General features: G+C 43.9%; 1 protein-coding gene across 8 annotated transcripts in view; it reads left to right on the top strand.

Moving 5' to 3' along the window:
- Window positions 1-21207, top strand: part of ARHGAP39 (Rho GTPase activating protein 39) — a 125015-nt gene that overhangs the window by 43994 nt on the left and 59814 nt on the right. For all 8 annotated transcript variants that reach the window (XM_023649237.2, XM_023649236.2, XM_070222622.1 and 5 more), the window contains exon 2: window positions 10693-10856. In XM_023649237.2, the coding sequence (XP_023505005.1) occupies window positions 10777-10856 (80 nt within the window). In that variant the 5' untranslated portion in view covers window positions 10693-10776. The remainder of the gene's footprint in view (window positions 1-10692; window positions 10857-21207) is intronic.

Raw genomic sequence — 21207 nt, 5'->3', positions numbered from 1 at the left:
GGATAGATACCCAGTAGTGGGATGGCTGGGTCATAAGGTATTTCTGTTTTTAATTTTTTGAGAAATCTCCATACTGTTTTCCATAGTGGCTGCACCAGTTTGCATTCCCACCAACAGTGTATGAGGGTTCCTTTTTCTCCACAACCTCTCCAACATTTGTCACTTTTTGTTTTGGTTATTTTTGCCATTCCAACAGGTGTAAGGTGATATCTTAGTGTAGTTTTGATTTGCATTTCCATGATGATTAGTGATGGTGAGCATCTTTTCATGTGTCTATTGGCCATCCGTATATCTTCTTTGGAGAAATGTCTGTTCATGTCTCCTGCCCATTTTTTGAGCGGGTTGTTTGATTTTTTGTTGTTGAGCTGTGTGAGTTCTTCATATATAATGGAGATTAACCCTTTGTCGGATAGATAACTTGTAAATATTTTTTCCCAATTAGTGGGTTGTTTTTTTGTTTCAATCCTGTTTTCCCTTGGCTTGAAGAAGCTCTTTAGTCTGATGAAGTCCCATTTGTTTATTCTTTCTATTGTTTCCCTTGTCTGAGGAGTTATGGTGTCCAAAAAGATTCTTTTGAAACTGATGTCAAAGAGTGTACTGCCTATATTCTCTTCTAGAAGACTTATTGTTTCAGGCCTAATCTTTAGGTCTTTGATCCATTTTGAGTTTATTTTGGTGAATGATGAAAAAGAATGGTCAATTTTCATTCTTTTACATGTGGCTGTCCAGTTTTCCCAGCACCATTTGTTGAAGTGACTTTCTTTTCTCCATTGTAGGCCCTCAGCTCCTTTGTCAAAGATTAGCTGTCCATAGATATGTGGTTTTATTTCTGGGCTTTCAATTCTATTCCACTGATCTGTGCAGCTGTTTTTGTACCAGTACCATGCTCTTTTGATTACTGTAGCTTTGTAGTATGCTTTGAAGTCAGGGATTGTGATGCCTCTGGCTTTGTTCTTTTTTCTCAGGATTGCTTTAGCAATTCGGGGTCTTTTGTTGCCCCATATGAATTTTAGGAGTCTTTGTTCAATTTCTGTAAACAATGTCATTGGGATTCTGATTGGGATAGCGTTGAATCTGTAGATTGCTTTAGGTAGTATGGCCATTTTAACTATTTGTTTGTTCTTCCAATCCGTGTGCATGGAATCTCTTTCCATCTCTTTATGTCGTTATCGATTTCTTTCAGGAAAGTCTTGTACTTTTCATTGTATAGATCTTTTACTTCCTTGGTTAAATTTATCCCAAGGTATTTTATTCTTTTTGTTGTGATTGTGAATGGGATTGAGTTCTTGAGTTCTTTTTCTGTTAGTTTATTGTTAGCATATAGAAATGCTACTGATTTATGTATGTTGATTTTATACCCTGCAACTTTGCTGTAGCTGTTTATTATTTCTGATAGTTTTCCTATGGATTCTTTGGGGTTTTCTATATATAAGATCATGTCGTCTGCAAACAGTGAGAGTTTTACTTCTTCATTGCCTGTTTGGATTCCGTTTATTTCTTTTTCCTGCCGAATTGCTCTGGCCAAAACCTACAATACTATGTTGAATAAGAGTGGTGAAAGTGGGCACCCTTGTCTTGTTCCTGTTCTCAGAGGGATGGCTTTCAGTTTTTGTCCATTGAGTATGATGTTGGCTGTGGGTTTGTCATATATGGCCTTTATTACATAGATTGTTCTTTTGCAGAGAAATTTATCTATCTTTACTTACTTATTTACTCATTTATTTATATCAGTATGGATTTGTGGATATTTATTTTATACTTTGGGTTATAATCCAATATGACTTTCTTTTTTCCTCAAATTGCTCCAGCTTTGGTCCTTGGGAGCTCTTTCAGTTGGCTCCATTGTCCCTCTGACAGACCCCATCATTGTGGGGTTTTGTTTTTGTTTTAGCTCTAACTTACTTTCTGGCTCTACAAGATCCTCCAGGCTTATCGTGTCTGTTTCCTGCCTCAGTCATTTCAGCCATTTCTGCAAGGATTCCTGGTTCCTGTCACTGTAGAATGGTGTTAGGGCCAAGATCTGGGCACTGGGTGTGCTAATTGCTATAGGCTGTTGTTGTTTCTAGACCAGTTAGCTCACAGAGCCAGGAAACATATTTGTGTATATTGACCTATGTATATAGCCACACACATAAATATTTCTAGATGCGGCCATCTCTATCTATATTACACTAAGCATGAGTTTCTACTGATGTTTCCAACTCTAGTCCATCACCACATGAGCCATTCTAGACTCCTCCCCGTGCTTGTCTGTAACCTTCTACTCTAATAGCGAGAAACCTGGCTTCCACCATCTGCCATCCTTTTGATTAATTCTTCGGTTCCAGGTTATACATACAGCAGTGTCAGAATTGTAAACCACACTCCTGGAACAGCTTGATCAGCTGGAGCACATGCTCACATGCAGTTCCTGGTGCCTTCGTCTTATAGCCTCCACTAATTTCCAGAGTGACTTAGGGCAGCACCTTTCCTCCTACCCCATCCCCTGGGAAGTTGTTTCATACATTTGTAATGCAGTTAGATTGTTTTGTAATATGCTGCATTCCATCCTGAGAATCTTGACCTCCTAAATTATTTTCTTTGAAATTTGTATACATTAATGTTCACTTTTTTTGCTGTAAACTGCCATGAGTTTTGAGAAATGCGTAGTGTCAGGTATCCACAATGGCGGTATCATACAGAGTAGTTTTACCGCCCTAAAAAATCCCCTTGCTCACCCATTCACCCTTCCTCCCTCCCCTGAATCACTGGCAGCCACAATCTTTTTACCATCAGTATAGTTTTGCCTTTTCCAGATTATCATCTACTTGGAATCATTCAGTATGTAGTCTAGGACAAACATTTTAAGTCCTTAGTTATATAGTATGCCAAAATAAATTCCAGGCAGATTAAGGAATGTGTTTATTCAGTAAATTTTTGATTGGTCACTCTGTGTCAAGGATGTAGTGGTTAACAAAACAAACATCATCTCCGCCTTCAGGGAGTTTACCCTCTAGTGGGGGAGACAAGTCTCACAGTTACAATGATTCATTTGTTTAACTGTACAATACTAGATAAAAGTACTTGGATTTCTACCTATGCACAAGATGGGTAACAAGGATCAGATTTACCCTCGCACCTGGACATAATAAAAAGCTGGATAATATTTATGGAACCTTGGTTTTCTGAACTTTGGGTATGAGGCAACAAAGTACAGTGATTCCTATGAGACGAGACTCTAACAAGATGAACCCAAAGATTTCCCCAGCTGACTGCATTAGAGGGGTTTCCAGGTTGTGGTGTGAGGTGGCAGGGCCTGGCAGACTCCCTGAGTTCAGGAGAGGGAGCTTAGAGCTTTCAGAGAAGAGTCCTAGAGAGCAGAGAGCTGCAAACAGACAGAGCTCAGAGGTGTGCAGAACGTCTTCCTAAGTTTTCAGCAGAGTGCTAATCAGCAGGTGAGTATGAGGAAGCTAACAGGCCAGCGAAAGAATCACCTGGAAGGACTAGAGGGAGCAGCACTCAGAGCTCTCACAACACTGAAGAGTGCCTTGTCATCAGGCAGACTGAGAGTCTGTATGACTCAGGGCATTTGATAGACTACTCAGTGGAGGCTAATTGGCCCTAGCATAGATGCCGATCTGGTGCTCCTACCCAGTCTTAGAAGCAAGAACCAAAAGTTTCACACTGTTTCCCAGGAATTGTATCCCAAAACAAAGCTCAAGGGTGTTTATAAGAATATAGACATGTACAGCTTCCAAAAGAATAACATTTACAATGTGTGACATCAAGTCAAGAATTACCAGGCATAGAAAGAAACAGGAAAATACAACCCATAATGCAGTGAAAAATCCATCAAAGCTGATGTGAAACTCAGATGTTAGATTTAGCAAAAGTCAGTAAAGCAGTTATTACAACTATTTTCCCTATGTTCAAAAAGGTAAGGGAAATATTGGGCACATTAAGCAGAGACATGGTGAAGTATAAAGACAGTGAACTAAAAAAAAAAAATCCAGATTAAACTTCCAGAGTTGAAACTAAAATATCTGAATACAAATCACATGGAAGGGGATTAGTGTCAGATTAGACATTGCAGAAGAAAAGATTAGTGAACTTGAAGACAAAGCAGTAAGAACTATCCAAACTAAAACAAGGAGAGAAAAAGTATTTTTATTTCTTTCTTTCTTTATTCATTTATTTATCTGCTGAGGAAGATTTGCCCTGAACTAATGTCTGTGCCAATCTCCCTCTATTTTGTATGTGGATTACCACCACAGTATGGCCGCCAATGGGTGGTATATGTCTGTGCCCAGGAACTGAACCTGGGCCACCAAAGCAGAGTATGCCAAACTTAACCACTAGGCTGTGGAGTTGGCCCCTAGAAAAAGTACTTTTAAATAAACAAAAGTTAACAAGAGCATGACTGAGCTGTGGCAACTGGCAAAGGGCTGTGTTTTTGTGTAACTGGAGTTCCCAAAGTGAAAGGGATGGACAGAAAAACTGTTTAAAGAAATAATTGCTGAAAAGCTTCCAAATTTGATGAAAACTATAAACCTAGATCAAACAATCTTAGCAAACACTACACACAAGAAGCACGAATAAAATTACACAAGACACAACCTAATTAAATTGCCCAAAACCACTGATGAAGAGAAAAGTCTTAAAAGCAGCCAGAAAAAAAGACATATTACGTGCAGAGGAATAAAGATACAGACACAGCACGTTTCTCTGGAAATAATGCAAATGAGGAGACAATAGAGCAGCATGTGAAAATGCTGAATGAAAACTGCCAACCTAGAATTCTATATCTGAGTAAATGTCTTTTTGAATGAAGTGTTGAAACATAGAAAAGCCGAAAGAATTTAACACCAGCAGACCTTCACTGCAAGAAATGTTGCAGGAAGTCCTTCAGGCTGCGGGAAAAGGAAACGAGGTGGAGATCGGGATTTACACAAAAGGATGAAGCCTGGAAATGGTAACGACATGGCTAAACATATAAGATACTTCTTAATACTTAAAACTCTTTAAAAGATAATTATTTAAATAAAATAATAGCAGTGTAGCAGAGTGGGGGTTATAACATATTGAATAAAATATATGACAAATATGGCACAGGAGAGGAGAGATGGCAAACTGATAGACTTGACATGGTATAATGTCACATGAAGGCAGACTGTGGTGAATTAAACATGGACGCTATAAATCCAAATCCCCTACTGAAATAGCAAAACAATGAATTACGTGCAACTGATAAGTCAACAGTGGAGATAAAACTGAATCACATAAAATGCTTAATCCAAGAGAAGGCGGAAAAAGGGAACAAAGAACAGATGGGCCAAATCAAAAACAAGTAGCAGGATGATTGATTTCAACCCAGCCATGTCAACAATCATAAATCTAGGTGGTTTGAACACCCTGATTAGAAGGTAGAAATTGTTAGATTGCATAAAAATGCGGAAATATACCAAATACCCAAATATATGCTGGCAACAAATATAAAGATGCAAATAATTAAAAGGAAAACAAGAGACATACAATCCTCACACTAATGGAAAGAAAGCCTGGTTGCTATAAATAACAAACTTACTGATTTCAAAACAAGGAAAACTGCCAGGTAAAAATATTTCATAATGATAAAGAAGTGAATCATCAAGAAGACACTATAAATTTTATGCACCTAAAAGCAGAACTGTGAAACACATGAAGCAAAAACTGTTAGAACTGCGAAGAGAAATAGACACATCCACAATGATAGTTGGGGCTCTCAATGCCACTTTCTCAGTAATCAATGGAACAAACGCCCAGAAATTCGTATTGGCTGTGTCAACCAACTTGACCTGATTGACTTTTATAGAACACTCCACCCAACGGCATATTTTTTCCAGTGCATATGAAATATTTACCAAGATAGACCATTTTTTCCGTGCCATAGGTTTTCTGACAAAAATGGAGTTAAATTAGAAACCAATAAAAAATATCTGGAAAATCATCAGCTATTGGGAAAATAAATAACATAATTCTGTATGATCCATGAATCAAAGGAGAAATCAAAAGGGAAATTAGAAAGCTTTTGAACTGGATGAAAATGGAAATACAGCATATCAAATTGTGGGATGTCAGGAGAGCTGTACTCTAAGGGGAATTTTACAATACTGAATACCTAAATTGGATTAATATTTTAAAAGGTTGCACATCACTGAACTCAACTTTTACTTTAAACTAGAAAGAGGAGCAAATTAAATCCAAAAGAATGCAAAGAAAGGAAATAATACAGATCAAAGTAGAAACTAATCAAACAAAGCAGGAAAACAATAGAGAAAATTAAACCAAAAGCTGTCTTTTTTACAAGATCAGTAAAATTGACAAACTTCTGGCCAGACTGATTAGTAAAAAGGGTGAAAAGTTATCGATAACGGGAACAAAAGAAGTGGCATTGCTACAGACTCCATTGGTCCTAAAAGGATAATAAAAGAATAGTATAACAACTTTATGCCAGTAAGTTTAACTTATATGAAATGGACAAATTTCTTGAAAGACAAAAACCACTAAAACTCACTCAAGAGGAAATTTAAAGCCCGGTTAGCTCTATTTCTATTAAACAAATCCAATTTGTAATTAAGAACCTTCCCACAAAGAAAACTAGATGCCCAGATGACTTTACTTGTGTATTCTACCAAACATTTGAGGAAGAAATAATAGGAATTCTACACAAACTCTCAAGAAAATTGAGAGGAGGGAATACTTCTCAACTCGTTTTATTATGCCCACATTGCCCTGCTACCAAAGACATTACAAGAAGAAAAAAGTACAGACCAATCTCCCACATGAACATAGTTGCAAAAATTCTTAGCAACATTTTAGCAAATCAAATCCAATAATATATAAAAAGGCTAATATGTGATGACCAGTTGGGATTTGTCAAGGAATGCAGAGTTGGTTTAACATTAGCAACTTAATCAGTAGACTTCAACTATTATGAAACTACAAAAGAAAAATCATGTGTTTATTTCAATAGAAACAGTAAAAGCATTTTAGAAAATCCAGCATCCATTCCTAATGTTTTTAAAAAACTCTGCCAGCTAGGAATTCTAGGCAACTTCCTCGGCTTGACAGCCTGCAACTGACATGGTACTTAATAGTGAAACATTGTATACTTTCCCCCAAGATTAGGTAAGTCCGCACTTACTCATTCTGTTCATCATCATCCTGGAGTTCTAGCCAGTGCAATAAGGCAAGAAAAAGAAGTAAAATGATCCAGACTGGAAAGGAAGAAGCACAGTTGTTGGTGTTCACTGTTGACATGATCATCTATGTAGAAATCCTAGTCCAAAAAAAAAAAAAACGCAATTAGAACTAATAAGTTTGTTTAGCAGGGTTACACATACAAGACCAATATGCAAAAACAAATTACAGGCACACCTTGGAGATGTTCTGGGTTCAGTTCCAGATCACCACAATAAAGCAAATATTGCAGTAAAGCAAGTCACATGAATTTCTTGGCTTCCTAGGTGCATATAAAACATGTTTACACTACACTGTAACGTAGTCTATTCCGTGTGCAATATCATTATGTCTAAAAAACAGTGTACTACCTTAATTTAAAAATACTGCTAAAAAATGCTAACCATCATCTGAGCCTTCAGTGAATTGTAATCTTTATGCCGGTGGAGGGTCCTGTAAAAAAAATCTGTGAAGTGCAATGAAGTGCAGCACAGTAAAACAAAGTATGCCTGTGTATGTTTCTGTGCTAGCAACAAACAATTGGAAATTGTTTTATATTTTGCTAGCATCAAACATATGAAATACTTATGGATAAATCTGACTAAATATGTGTGAGATCTGTACACTCAAACCTACAGAACACCGCTGAAAGAAAGTAGACCTAAATAAATGGAGAGATATGCCATGTTCATAGATTAGAAGATTTGATATTGTTACGATGTTAGTTTTCTTCATATTGATGTATAGCTTCAACACAACTACAATCAAAATCCCAGCAAGCTTCCCAACTTTGCAGAAATTGAGAAGCTGATTCTGAAATTCATATGGAAATGTGAAGGACCTAGAGTAATGAAAACAACTTCAAAAATGAAGAGCAAAGTTGGAGGACTAACAGTACCTGATTTCAGACCCAGGGTGTTTGGGGTCACCAAGACCTAGTGTCTGTCTCAGATTGAAGAACGCTTTCTGGAGGAGGTGATGCATGAGGCAACTCTGAGACAAGGAGGGCCAGTCAGATGCATTGAAGTAGACGTCTTTGCCGACTGCTGTGTCCTGCTCTAGACCGGCCGTGAAGAATGGGACGAGACCGAAAGGAGATACACAGGTGGAGGTGGTTGATTTGAGTTGCTTTCGGGTTATGGTAGATACTTTTTAGTTTCTCAAAATTTCACTAACACTGCTGTGTTTTTATTTTTATTTTTTAAATGTTGGAGCCATACCAGAAGGTTACCTATTTTCTCTCAGACAGACAAGAAATTAGAAACACTTGACTTTCATTTTTAAAAATGGCCGGCCTGGTGGTGTAGGTTAACTTCGCGTGCTCTGCTTCAGCACCCCAGGGTTTGCAAGTTTGGATCCTGGACATGACCTCCACACCATTCACCAAGCCATCTGTGGCAGCATACCATATACAAAAAATAGAGGAAGATTGGCACAGATGTTAGCTCAGTGACAGTCTTCCTCAGGCAAAAACAGGAAGATCGGCGCCAGATGTTAGCACGGGGCCAGTCTTCCTCACCAAAAAAAAATAAATAAAAATTAAAAATTGGCGTTCCTATTAGTCTCCAGCATTTATGTAAATATTTGTGTGGACATTTGACTGGCAGAAAGGAGAAGGCTGGGAGCCTGTCCTCCAGGTCAGCCTTCTCCAGCTCGTGAACTGAGCGAGTCAGATTGGACCTGCAGCACCAGAGTCCTCTGGGCCTTAGAGAAAGTGTCTGCTTGGCCTGCCGTCTCCTCCCCTTGGGCCCCTGGCTGGCTATGCCCCCACCTGCTGCTTTGAACCTGTTTTATTTCCCCTCCAATAGCACAGTTAAGATCTGTGGACGGCCTCTTCTAGGGAGGGCCCCGACCTGATGCCAACTCGGATGGGGACAGGGCACAAGGAGGTGAGTGCCCCCAGTGATGCCCCAGCTCCTTATTTCTGCAGACTTTACTGAAGCGAGGCATGTATACAGAAAAGTGTGAAAGCACAGGCGTGAAGCTCTGTGAGCTTTTACAGACCCACACTTGTATAAAGGGCACTTGGCCGGAAACAGAGCGGCATGGCCCTCAGGCCCCTCCTGTGACTACTCAACCTGAGGCGGCTGCTCCTGATTTCTAACAGGAGAGGCTGACTTTGCCTGATGTGCACTTTGTGTAAGGGAATCAAACCCTGTGTGTCCAGTGATGTCTGGCTTCTGTCTCTCGCCTTCTGTTTGGGAGCTTCACCTAGGTCGTTGAGGGTGGACCCCTGTGTGCACTTTGAGTGTCCGTTCAGCTGTGACGAACATTGGCAGTTTCTCATTTTGGCCATCGTGACCAGGACTTCTGGGAACACTGTGTGCAGGTCTTGGAGAGCGTATGTGTGAGCCTCTGCTGGCCTCCATCGCTAGAGGTGGAAGCTCTGGGTGGCTGGGCTGGGGGTGTATGTGCAGTTCTAGGAAATGCTGCAACCGTGGTCTGGAGTGGGTTAGCCAGTTTCTTGCAGCCGTAGATGAGCCTCCACATCCTTGCCAGCATGTGATAGATTTTCCTCTCTATTTTCACCATTTTGATGGGTGTACCAGTATCCCATTATGCTTTTAATTAGCATTTCTCTGACAATTAGTGAAGTTGAGTACATTTCCATGTGTTTATTAGTCATTTAGATATTCCTTTTTGTAAAGTGAGTATTCAAGTCTTTTGTCCATTTTTCTATTGGATTATCTGCCTTTTTATTATTTATTTCTAGGAATTTTTATATGTTCTGAAACATGGCAGATTAGATACGTATACACTCATGTGTTATATGTGATGTACCGTGCATCTTCTGTATAGCAAATATTTCCCACTCTGACTTGCCTTTTTGCTCATAATGGTGTCTTGATAAACAGAAGTTCTTAATTTTACTATAGACCAATTTATGCATTTTTCGTTTGTGGTTAGTGGTGTTTTGTGCCTGATTAAGTTATCTGTACCTAGTGTAAAGCCACAAAGATTTTCTTAGACGTTTTTTCTAGAAGGCTTATTGTTTTACTTTTGACATTTAGATCTACATTAGATCTACAATTAGATCTATGTATAACTGAGTTTTGTGTATTGGATGAGGTAGGGGTCAAGGTTCTTTTTTCCCCCATGTATATATCCAGCCAACACGACACTGTTTTTGAAAAGTCCACTCTTTGTCATAAACCAGGAAACCCTACGTGTGCATCAGTTTTTCTTGAGTGTTGCCATGGGGTGGCCCTTGCTGAGCACTTCCTGCACATAGCCACAGTGGCACGAGGTTGTGGTGCTGTCCCTATCTGGCAGCTGAGGACACTATGTCTCGGGGCGGCAGGCCGCTTGCAGGGAGCTGGGCAGGGCTGGCCCAGCTGGGGTTCAGGGGCAGGGTGCAGGGAGTGGGAAACCACGCTTAGGCCTGGGTATTCCTCATTCTCGCCAGAGCACTGGGCTGTTATTGCTTCCTGAAACCCAAAGGTGTAATAAGACGTTTTCTGAATTTACGTGCTTAGAGACTCTGCTCTCTCACAGGGTGGCGCCTTCCCGACTGACACTGGAGGGGCATCCCAATGACCCGCTGACGTCTGTCCACTCGGTCCTCAGGAAAGGGCTGCAATGTCCCAGGCTCAAGACTACGAATGTGAGAGCCGTCATGCTGGCACGCAGGAGCCGCGGGTCTCAGGGTCAAGCACAAGGTAAGGAGGGGCTGTCTGTGCACGCTAAGTTCCAGAGGAGTGGCTGAGTGGGATGGAGCACTCTCTTCCTTTAGGAGAAGGACTCTTGGCTTGTTAACCAGTGCTGTGGCGGAGGAGCTGCTGTCCCGCCTACACACAGCAGGACTGGGGCCACTTTCCTTCAGAGCTGACTTGTGCTTACTTCTGAGTTTGACCTCCCCTGGGGAAGCTCAGTCCCCGGGTGTGGCCCCACTTCCTGCTGCAGATGCATGACCGGGCAAGGGCCTTCTCCTCACTGAGGTGGACTTGCTGCCTGGGCTGGACACCCTGCAGGCCCTGTGGCTGAGCCCAGTTCTTTATGCTCCTCTGAGCAAAGATCTATGCTGAGGCAGTAGCCATAGTTTCTCATTCTTATTTTTCTAATTTTTAGCTTTATTTGGAAATAACTCCATACTAACAGAGAAGTTGCAAAAACAGGACAGTGCGCTGACCACTTGTGTCCCCTTGCCCAGATTCACCCTTGGTGGCCATCGTGTGCTCCCTCCTCCCTCCACACACAGTGCTGTTCTCTGAGTCATCTTGGGTTGGGTCGCTCAGGTCATGGGCCAGTGTTTGCTCGCTTCCCCCAGGACTGGTGTCACTTTGAGTAAATCTGCTAGTGCGAGGCTCGGGTCTCCTCTGCTGCCCTGTCCAGCTCTGGCAGCTGGTTCCCTGTCATCCTTCATAGCATTTCCTGGCCCCGCCATCGTGCACTCGCCTCACCAGCTCACCCCGCCGGGCTTGCATCTGCTGCATCTGGAGGGTTTCTGCAGCCTGTCCCTGTCTTTTTTGACATTGACACTTTTTAAGGTAATAGTTGCCCTTTTTTAAGTAGAGCACCTGGTTTGGATTTGTCTGATGGTTCCTCAGTGGAACGCTGCACAGCAGTGTTGTGTCCTTCTCAGGCTCTCTCAGGCCCACGTCCACCTTATGCTCGTCCGCTGTCCCTGGGCATGATGGCTGCTCTCCCCTCACCACCCATGCTCCGCACGGTTAGGTGTTCTGATTGTTTCTTACTCGATCCAGTCTTACCTGGGATGGGCACAGAATGCCGACTTCCCCACTACAGCACTCCTCCCACCTGTGCACCCTGCTAGAACAGGAGCCCCTTCTCCCTGTTAATGTGTTCACTTGTTCATTCTTGCTATGGACTCACGTATTCCTTTCTGTTTTATGTGGTTTGTAGTTCATTCCTGCACTTAATTTCTTTGGTGCTCATGTTGTTGCTGAACACAAACACAGGTTCGTTTACCCACTGCACAGGAGGGCCAATAACTGGAACGCCAGGCTTGTGGCAAGGAGAAAGGTTTATTATAGAAAGTCAGCCAGATGAGGAGAGGGGAGTTAAAACTCAGATCCACCTTCTAGAAGGGAAAAAGGTAGGAGTTTTTATCTGAGATTTTAGGTAGGGGAAGGGGAGCACGTAGCCTTGGGAGCTTAAGTTTTAAGAGTCCTCTGCACAGGCACGGCTGTTTCATATTTCTTCACAGGTGGCATCTGCAAATTCGGGGGAGTTCTATGTGTTGTATGTGGTGGATTTTTAGTCTGTAATGTCTGAAGTTTACAGTCATTTTAGCTTCTCAATGCTCCTGCAAGATGCTTAGTCAGGCGGGGGCTGTGGGCAAGCTGCTCTTATCCCTGTCCTCCTGCTGTTCTGTAAAACCAGCTCAGAAACTTTGGTTACTTTGTTTCCTGTGTTAACCTTGTGGACACAAGGCAGAGTTTCGCCCTAATTCAGGGAAGTTTTAACTCTTCAGTTCTCGCTTTAAGTGTTGCCCCAGATTGGCCTGGTGCACTCCTCCAGGCTGGCTCCTGTCTCCCATGTGCTTGTGATTCTTGGAGCTTTCCTTCCTTCTGGCTTAACAAGATGCTCCAGGCCTCTTGTGCTGCCCTACCCTGGAGCAACTGTTTGTCCCAGGAGCCCGGGTTCCTTTTAGGAAAATGGAGTGTTACCAACTGAACTCTCTCTCCAACTGGGGAGAGACCCGAGGAAGTGTCTTCTGCCCTTCCTCTTGAGGTTCTTAATCTGTTTGGTGTCTCAACTTTGAAATGAGACTGAAGCTGAGCATTCAATAGCACAAACTTTATTCAGTGGCCAAAGAATGGAGAAGTGGGAACAACACACATCAGCTTCTCAGCTCCTGGGGTGACTAAGCAGCTGTTATAAGGGGTCGAGGTAATGAAGGGGAGGAATATGCAGAGTTGTTCGGGGAAATGGGCAGGCTGTTCTGGGGAGCAAGGGTGCCACCTCTTTCTTTCCTTATTTGGTTGTGTCCTGCCATTGCCATGGCAGCTGTAAACTGTCATGGCGTTGGGGGGTGTGTTCTATAATATGGTGACGTATTACAGTGAGCGTATAGTGAGCTGTGGGGTCTGTGTGAGGTTAAGTCGGACTGCCATGTTGCCTTCGACGGGTTTTGACTGGTTTTGTTCAGCCATCTTCTCTTTCCTTTCTTTGTGGTTTTCTGCGAGCTAAAGAGAATGTTAGGCTTGTTTTGAGCAGGGTTGTGGTTAACATCTTATGGGGCCAGGGGCCAGAGTAGCAGTACTGGAGGACCAGTCTGCATGTATAGTATGCTCATGGCTCCCACAGTGTGGTGGCTTCCTGGCCCTTTAAGCACTGACAGACTAGAAAATATGTACACAAATGTGCACATGAACATACACATGTTAGAATTGCTGAGTTCACACCAACACTTCCAATTCCAGTCCATTCCCCTTCCTCGGTCACATCCCCTCTTCCTGGGTGAGAACTCTGCTCCCAGAGAACCACTGCATCTACTCATTGGCTCATCTGATAGTATGTCCAGAATTGTTTCTCTCATTCCACTACAAAAATATGTGTGTGTGTGTGTGTGTGTGTATATATATACACTAAAAACAAAGTTCAGTATTTATTTGCACCCGCATGCACACTCCACCCAGGAGCAGGAACAGTGTCCGGCCCTGTGTGCACAAGTTACTGGGATTAGTCCTTATTCCCCTTGTTGTGGTCCTGATGTTCACTGAAATACAGTTGAGTTCATTTGTTTTAGTTTGAGTTGTTTTCCTCCCCTTTCCCCTTCTTACTGATTTAATTTTGTTTTTTAAACATGTGGACCATTCACGTTCTTCCAAAAGATGACAGTATACAAAAGGTGTATTCAGAGAGGAGCCGCTCCTCGTAGAGCTTCTCCAAGCCCCACACCTGCCTCTAGCAGGTAGGTTTCCTGGCTGATCTAAGTGTCTGTCTGGAAGGACCCACTGGATCACTGCCTCTCGGGTCACAGAGCTCGTCCTGCCTTGCAGCTTCCTGGTTGTGTGTGTCAGCCAGTCCCATGTTGGACATTGAGGTAGCTTCCAGGATTCTGCAGCGAAGAGCCTTTGCTCATGTAATTTGTGTTGTTGGAGGTGTTTCTTCAGGTAAATCTGGGCAAGGGGTTGCTGACTTGGGGATGTTGTCCACCGTGTGCCCTCCAGGGAGTCGTGTGTGCTATGCCTGTGTGCCGAGGGTCCCAGTGTGGCCAGGCTTTTATGTCTGATGCCAGGTGAAGTGGCATGTCTTCCCTGTGTGAATTGTCTATTCTTATCTCATACCCATTTTTCTACAATATATTTTGTTTTTTCTTCTCCAAATTTGTGTATTAAGGATATGAGCCCTGTACCTATAATTTATAATGCAAATATTTAATATTTTCATCAAATATGTCCAAAAAGCCAAAACTTTTTTTATTTTGCAGTTTATTGACCTTTTCTTTTAGTGCATCTGTATCTTTAGTCACCGTTAGAAAGTTTTTCACTTCACCCAGATTGGGGGCAAAGCCCAAAGCTTTCTGATGGTGCTGGTATAGTTTTGCTTTTATGTTCACATCCTGGATCCACTTGGAGTTTATTCCTGTGTGTGGTGAGGGATGAGTCCGACTTTTTCATTTCCTAAATGCTATCGAATGGTCCCAGCACCATTTGTTAAAGGCTGCCTGTGCCCTGGTCGGAGCTGTCTGTCCTAGGTTTCCATGAGGAACTGGATCTGCTTCTGCCCTTCTGGTGATTCCACTGACCTCTGTGCACGTGCCCAGCCACACCCTGACTTACCCAGGCTGCACAGCATCTGTCTGCTTCTTTCTGGCCAGCTCTCCTCATGCTGACTCTCCCTATGGTTCATGGGCCATCATGGGGCACGGTCAGCACCTGACGGAACACCAGCTGTCCTCCCACAGCACCCATGCCATTGGGTTCCAAGTTTTCCTTTTATAGATGGTGCCCCAGAGGGCCCTGCAGGCAGTCATGCCACAGAGCACCTGTGTGTGATCCTGCGGCTGTGGGCGTGGCTGTGCCTCCCACTGAAGGCTCCATGGCAGCTGCAGGGTTGGTGTCTCCAGCCTGCACAGATGCTGGATGCTCTCTGGGGTGTTCTGCCCGTTCCTCCCCTACCACAGCGTGCCTGCTCCATCCATTTTCTTCTTGGTCAGTGGTCAGTCTGTGGTTTTAGTGTCCGTGCCTGATGCCTGGGAGATTGAGTGTCTGTGTGTTCTTGGCTCCTCATTTTCCTCCTCTGGGGATTGTCTCATCCTTTTGCTGTGTAGAATTGTTTGTCTTAGCTTCTCTGATTGGCAGACTTGCCTGTGCATTCTGGATAGCAGTCCTGTGTTGATTACACACATGGAATATTTTGTCTTGGTCTGTGCTCACATTTTTGTGTTGGTTTTGATTTTTGGTGAACAAACATGTTAAGCTCTGACATACTCTGTCTCACTGTCTTTTCTCTGTGCTTTTTTGTCTTATTCAATAAACCCTTTGCTAAATGAGCTCATGAAACTCTTCTTCCAAATGTTTTAAGGTTTTGCCTTTCACGTGAATTACTGTGTATCCACCTGGATGGCCTTCCCTGTGGACAGTCGATCACCTCCCGAGTCTGTGATGCTACCTCTCCCCCACGGGTGCACATCTGCAAGGGGCTCTGTGCTGTCCGCCCCTCTGCGCCTGAGCTCACTGCCTTCCTCGGCTTCCTGCCGGGTCTTTATGCCCACCCTCTCCAGTCCTTCCTTTCGAAAGCACCTGGCCTCTTCTTGGTCATTTGTTCTTCTCTATAGCATTAGTCTGCCCGCCTTTCTCAGAAACAATGTCCTGTTGGGAGTCTGACTGCTGGTATATCCAGATAACAAGCTAATTCTGGGAGAAGTGCCGGCTGTGGTGAAGCCAGTGCCCCCGCCCCTGATGGAGGCCTCCTCCTCGGGCTTTCAGGTCCATCATGCACCCCATGAAGATCATGCGCCCTGCTGGCGTGTTCCCAGGACTGTGTTCTTGCTGTTGTCTTGCTCCTGTGACACCATCTCTTGTCTTCAGTCTCACTCTCTCACGTCCTTTTCCTGAGGTCTTAATGCTCCTGTTGTCTTTAGGGCTCAGAGCACTGGACCCTCCAGGCGCAGAAAGTGATTGCAATGCTCTGGGTTGTCCAGTTCCTTCTCTGCCTCCTTCAGGGGCAATGGTGAAACCAGAAGGAGTTTCTGTGGTTTCTTGGCTCTGATCACGCACTGAGGTGTGAGAAGTGTCAGCTCTGCTCTCGCTCTGAGGGAAGGACTGTGGCTGCCCTGATCATGGCCGAGAACCCCGGTTGCTCTGGGACATCGTGAGAGGAGTTGCTGATGCTGCTGGGCAGGCTCAGGAAGGCACAGGTGCAAGTGTCCTGGGGCTCTGAGTCATGACTGAGGTGATTTTGGGGGGATCCCTTGGGCCAAGCCCAGAAGGAGAAGAGGAGGGCAGTGCCAAGCTGGTGGAAGGTGTGCATGCTTCTCCCAGTGTCCATGGGGACACAGGTGACCAGGCAGACTTGGGCTAGACCTGTAAGTCCAGAAGGACCATTGGGTGTCACAGTTAGTCCAGCAGTCTCCGCCAAAGCCTAGGCAGCACTGGCAGAGCAGACGAGGCCCGTGGGTGTGGAGCTCCGCACTGGTTGTCTCCTCTGTTGTGCTGCATCGCCAGTTTTCAGTTGGTACAAGCTTGTTTCCTGAAACATGGAACCTCCCTGTGTCAGAGCAGCACCTGGGTGCAGGCAGGGCCATGCGCGTGCTGCCTTCACCTTCCCAGGCGGTGCTCAAGGCTCCACACATGCAGCCCTCCTGCCCTTTGGGAGGGACGACCGAGCCCAGGCCCCTAGTTAGGAGCCGGGGCACTGCACTGAGCAGAGTCCGCCAGTCGGGGGAAGCGGAGGGGTTTGCTCTTTGGGCAGGGCTGTAGAGGAGGGAGACTCAGCATGATGTGGCCGTCCCGGCAGGAGGAGGGCAGATGGCAGGCACTCGCAGGGACAGCGAGGCTGGTAGCGTGAGAGGGGTGCAGAGGACCCACGAGGGCTCCACTGCTTCTTCTGTGGGGACTCCGTGGGCTCTCTGCCCGTTCCCAAGGTTTTGCTCTTAGGCTGCTGTCTCCATTGATGAATTTGTGCAGTATCGAGAATGGGTGTGGTGTCTGCTGGGGTCTGGGACTCAGAGTCTTTGTGGTCACACCAGCTGCCTTTAGGGAGCAGGAGAAGGACAAGACAGCACCCTGCAGAAGGGTGTTGTCCAGGAAACACAGTGGCCTGTCAGTGTAGGTGATGGGAATTCAGTACAGAGGAGGACTGACTATTCTTTGAAAATCTAAGGAAAAGTGAGGTCTCTACCAAACACCGACATTCCATAGAAGGATGGACGAGACCGTTATATCAGCTGTGAGAGGCCTGCTGGCCCCAGAAACTGAGCTTTGCAGGCAAGAAGGGGGTAAAGAGAAGAGCGGGGGCTACTGGGGACACTGAGGCAAGCAGGTGTCTGTGGTGGGGGCTGATGTTGAGGAGGGCCCATGGCCCAGAAGGGACCCTGGTGTGTGGGGGGCCAGTGGGGGCGCCCTAGGGCTGAGCATTTACCAACGCCCCAGCACCCACTCAGGCCATGGCTAACTCAGATTAGAGCCCAGAGGTCCTTCCTCCCCATCGGTCTCTGGAGCACATGCTCTATTCCTGGACACCAGCTGTCCTTTAGGAAGTGTTGGACCTCTGCACCCCAGGTCCCCTCTGCTTCTCGTGGCGAGCACCCCAGCCCACTGCCCCTGTACCTGCTGGATTCTCCTCCAGTGGCAGTCCTTCTTTTAACTGAGATATGATTCACATACCATAATACTCACCCTTAGAAGTGTACAGTCAGTGTTTTTGGTACATTCACAAGGTTGTGCAAAAATGTCCAGAACATTTTTACCACGCCGTAAAGAAACCCCTTCCCATTAGCAGCCACTGCCATTCCCCTGCCCCCACTCATCTGCTTTCTCTCTGGATTTGTCTGTTCTGGAAAATTTAAACAAACGGAATCACACCATAGGTGGTCTTTTGTGACGTGCTTTTTTCACTCAGCATGTTTTCAAGGTTCGTGCATGTTGTAGCCTGTGTCAGGGCTTCCTTTTTATGACTGAATGATACTCCCTTGTGTGGATATATACCACATTTTGTTTATCCATTCATGAGGTATTGGACAGTTGGGTTGTGTCCACCGTAAACAATGCTGCTGTGAACGTTCATGTACAAGCTTCTGTGTGGATGTGTGTTTCCATTTCTCTTGGGTATCTGCCTAGGAGTGGAACCGCTGTGTCAGACAACAACTCTCTGTTTATCTTCTTGAGGAAATGCCAAACTCTTTTCTAAAGCGGGTGTACCGTTTTACATTCCCACCAGCAGTACATAAAGGTGGTAGTTTCTCCACATCCTCTCCAACACTTGTTATTATGGTTTTTAAAAAATTATGATTACAGCCATAGGAGCAGGTGTGAAATGATCTTGCAGGTGGTTTGATTTGCACTTCCCTGATGACTGATGACATTGAGCACCTTCGTATGTGCTTGTTGGCTCTTCATATATCTTCTTTGGAGAAATGTCTATTCAGATTCTTTTGCCCATTTTTAATTGGGTTATTTGTGTTTGTATTATTGAGTTGTAAGAGTTCTGTATATATTCTGGATACAAGTCCCTTATCAGATACGTGATTTACAAATATGTTCTCCCATTCGGTGGTTGTCTGTTCATTTTCTTTTTTTTAATTGAAGTATAATTGACACACAATATTATATTAGTTTCAGGTGTACAACCTAGTGATTTGACATTTATATACATTATGAAATGATAACCATGATGTCTAGTAACCGTCTGTCACCATACAAAGTTATTGCAATATTATTGACTGAATTCCCCATGCTGCACGTTACACCCCCTGACTTATTTATTTCATAACTGCAAGTTTGTACCTCTTAATCCTCTTCGCTTGTTTCTCCTGTTCCCCATCCCACTCCACTCTGGTGACCACCAGTTTGTTCTGTGTACCTGTGAGTTTGTTTCTGTTTTGTTTTGTTTTGTTTTTTAGAGTCCACATATAAGTGAAATCATACGATATTTGTCTTTTTCTGACTGACTTATTTCATTTAGCATAATGCCCTCTAGGTCCATCCATGTTGTTGCAGATGGCAAGATTTCATTCTTTTTTGTGGCTGAGTTATATTCCATTGTACATATATATATATACCACATCTTCTTTATCCATTCCTCTATCAGTGGACACTTAGGTTGCTTCCATATCTTGGCTGTTGTAAATAATGCTACAGTGAACATAAGGGTGCATATTTCTCTTCAAATTAATGTTTTTGTTTTCTTTGGGTAAATACCCAGAAGTAGAATTGCTGGGTCATAGGGTAGTTCTATTTTTAATTTTTTGAGGAACCACCATAGTGTTTTCTATAGTGGCTGCACCAATTTACATCACCACCAGCAGTGCACAAGGGTTCCCTTTTCTCCACATCCTCGCTAACACTTATTTGTTGTCTTTTCGATAACAGCCATTCTGACAGGTGTGAGGTGATTTCTCACTGTGGTTTTGATTTCTATTTTCCTGATGATCAGTGACGTTGAGCATCTTTTCATATGTCTGTTGACCATCTGTGTGTCTTCTTTGGAAAAGTATCTATTCAAGTCCTCTGCCCATTTTTCAATTGAATTGCTTGCTCGCTTGTTTGTTTGTTTTGAGGAAGATTAGCCCTGAGCTAACATCTGCCGCCAATCGTCCTCTTTTTGTTGAGAAAGATTGGCCCTGAGCTAACATCTGTGCCCATCTTTCTGTATTTTATATGTGGGGTGCCCGCCACAGCATGGCTTGCCAAGGGGTGCGTAGATCCACACCCAGGATCCAAACTGGCAAACCCTGGGCCTCCGAAGCGGAATGTGTGAACTTAAACACTGCACCACTGGGCCAGCCCCTGAATTGCTTGTTTTTTTGGTAGTGAGTTGTATGAATTCTTTCTATATTTTGGGTATTAACTCCATATTGGATATATGATTTGCATATATTTTCTCCCATTCAGTAGGTTGCCTTTTCGTTTTGATGATGGCTTCCTTCCCTGTGCAGAAGCTTTTAGTTTGATGTGGTCCCCCATGTTTATTTTTGCTTTTGTTGCCTTTGCCTAAGGAGACAGATCCAAAAAAATATTGCTAAGAGTGATGTCAAGAGCTTACTGCCTATGTTTTCTTTTTTTTCCCTTTTAAAGATTTTATTTTTCCTTTTTCTCCCCAAAGCCCCCCCGGTACATAGTTGTGTATTTTTAGTTGTGGGTCCTTCTAGTTGTGGCATGTGGCATGCCGCCTCAGCTTGGCTTGATGAGCAGTGCTATGTCTGTGCCCAGGATTCGAACCGGTGAAACCCTCAGCCACCGAAGCGGAGCACATGAACTTAACCACTCGACCACAGGGCCAGCCCCTGCCTATGTTTTCTTCTAGAAGTTTTATGGTTTCAAGTCTTTTCATTTTCTTGGTGGTATCACTTAGAGCACAGAATTTTTAAGTCTTGATCAAGTCCAATTTATCTATTTTTCTTTTGTTGCTCATGCTTTTGGTGTCAGATCTAAGAATCCATGGTGAAATCCAAGGTCATGGAGATTGACCCCTGTGTTTTCTTCTAAGAGGTTTATAGTTTTAGCTCTTACATATTTAGGCTTTGATCCATCTTGAATTAACTTTTGTGTCTGGTGTGAGGTAGGGGTCCAGCTTCATTCTTTTGCCTGTGGATCTCCAGCTGTCCCAGCACCATTTGTTGAAAAGTCTGTTCTTTCTCCAGTGAATGACCCTGGCACCCTTTTTGTAAGAATCTGGAGGGCAGGGAATGAACTTGGTCACGCTTGCATCCATTTCACCTGGTAAGTTGCCTGGCATGTACTTGACGCTCATTGTTTGCTCAGGAAGTATTTATTTGAACAGATCATTGTCTGCAAGTAAATGTCTCCAAGAATTGGGGAAAACAGGAAGGTCCCTTTATGTTGACTTTAGTACGCGCCACACCGAGCATGCTGGGGAGAG

The sequence above is a fragment of the Equus caballus genome, chromosome 9 (genome assembly GCF_041296265.1).
Source record: "Equus caballus isolate H_3958 breed thoroughbred chromosome 9, TB-T2T, whole genome shotgun sequence".
NCBI classification, from domain to species: Eukaryota; Metazoa; Chordata; class Mammalia; order Perissodactyla; family Equidae; genus Equus; species Equus caballus.
The sequence above is the reverse complement of the archived record's forward strand: the minus strand, read 5'-3'. Positions and strand labels throughout refer to the sequence as shown.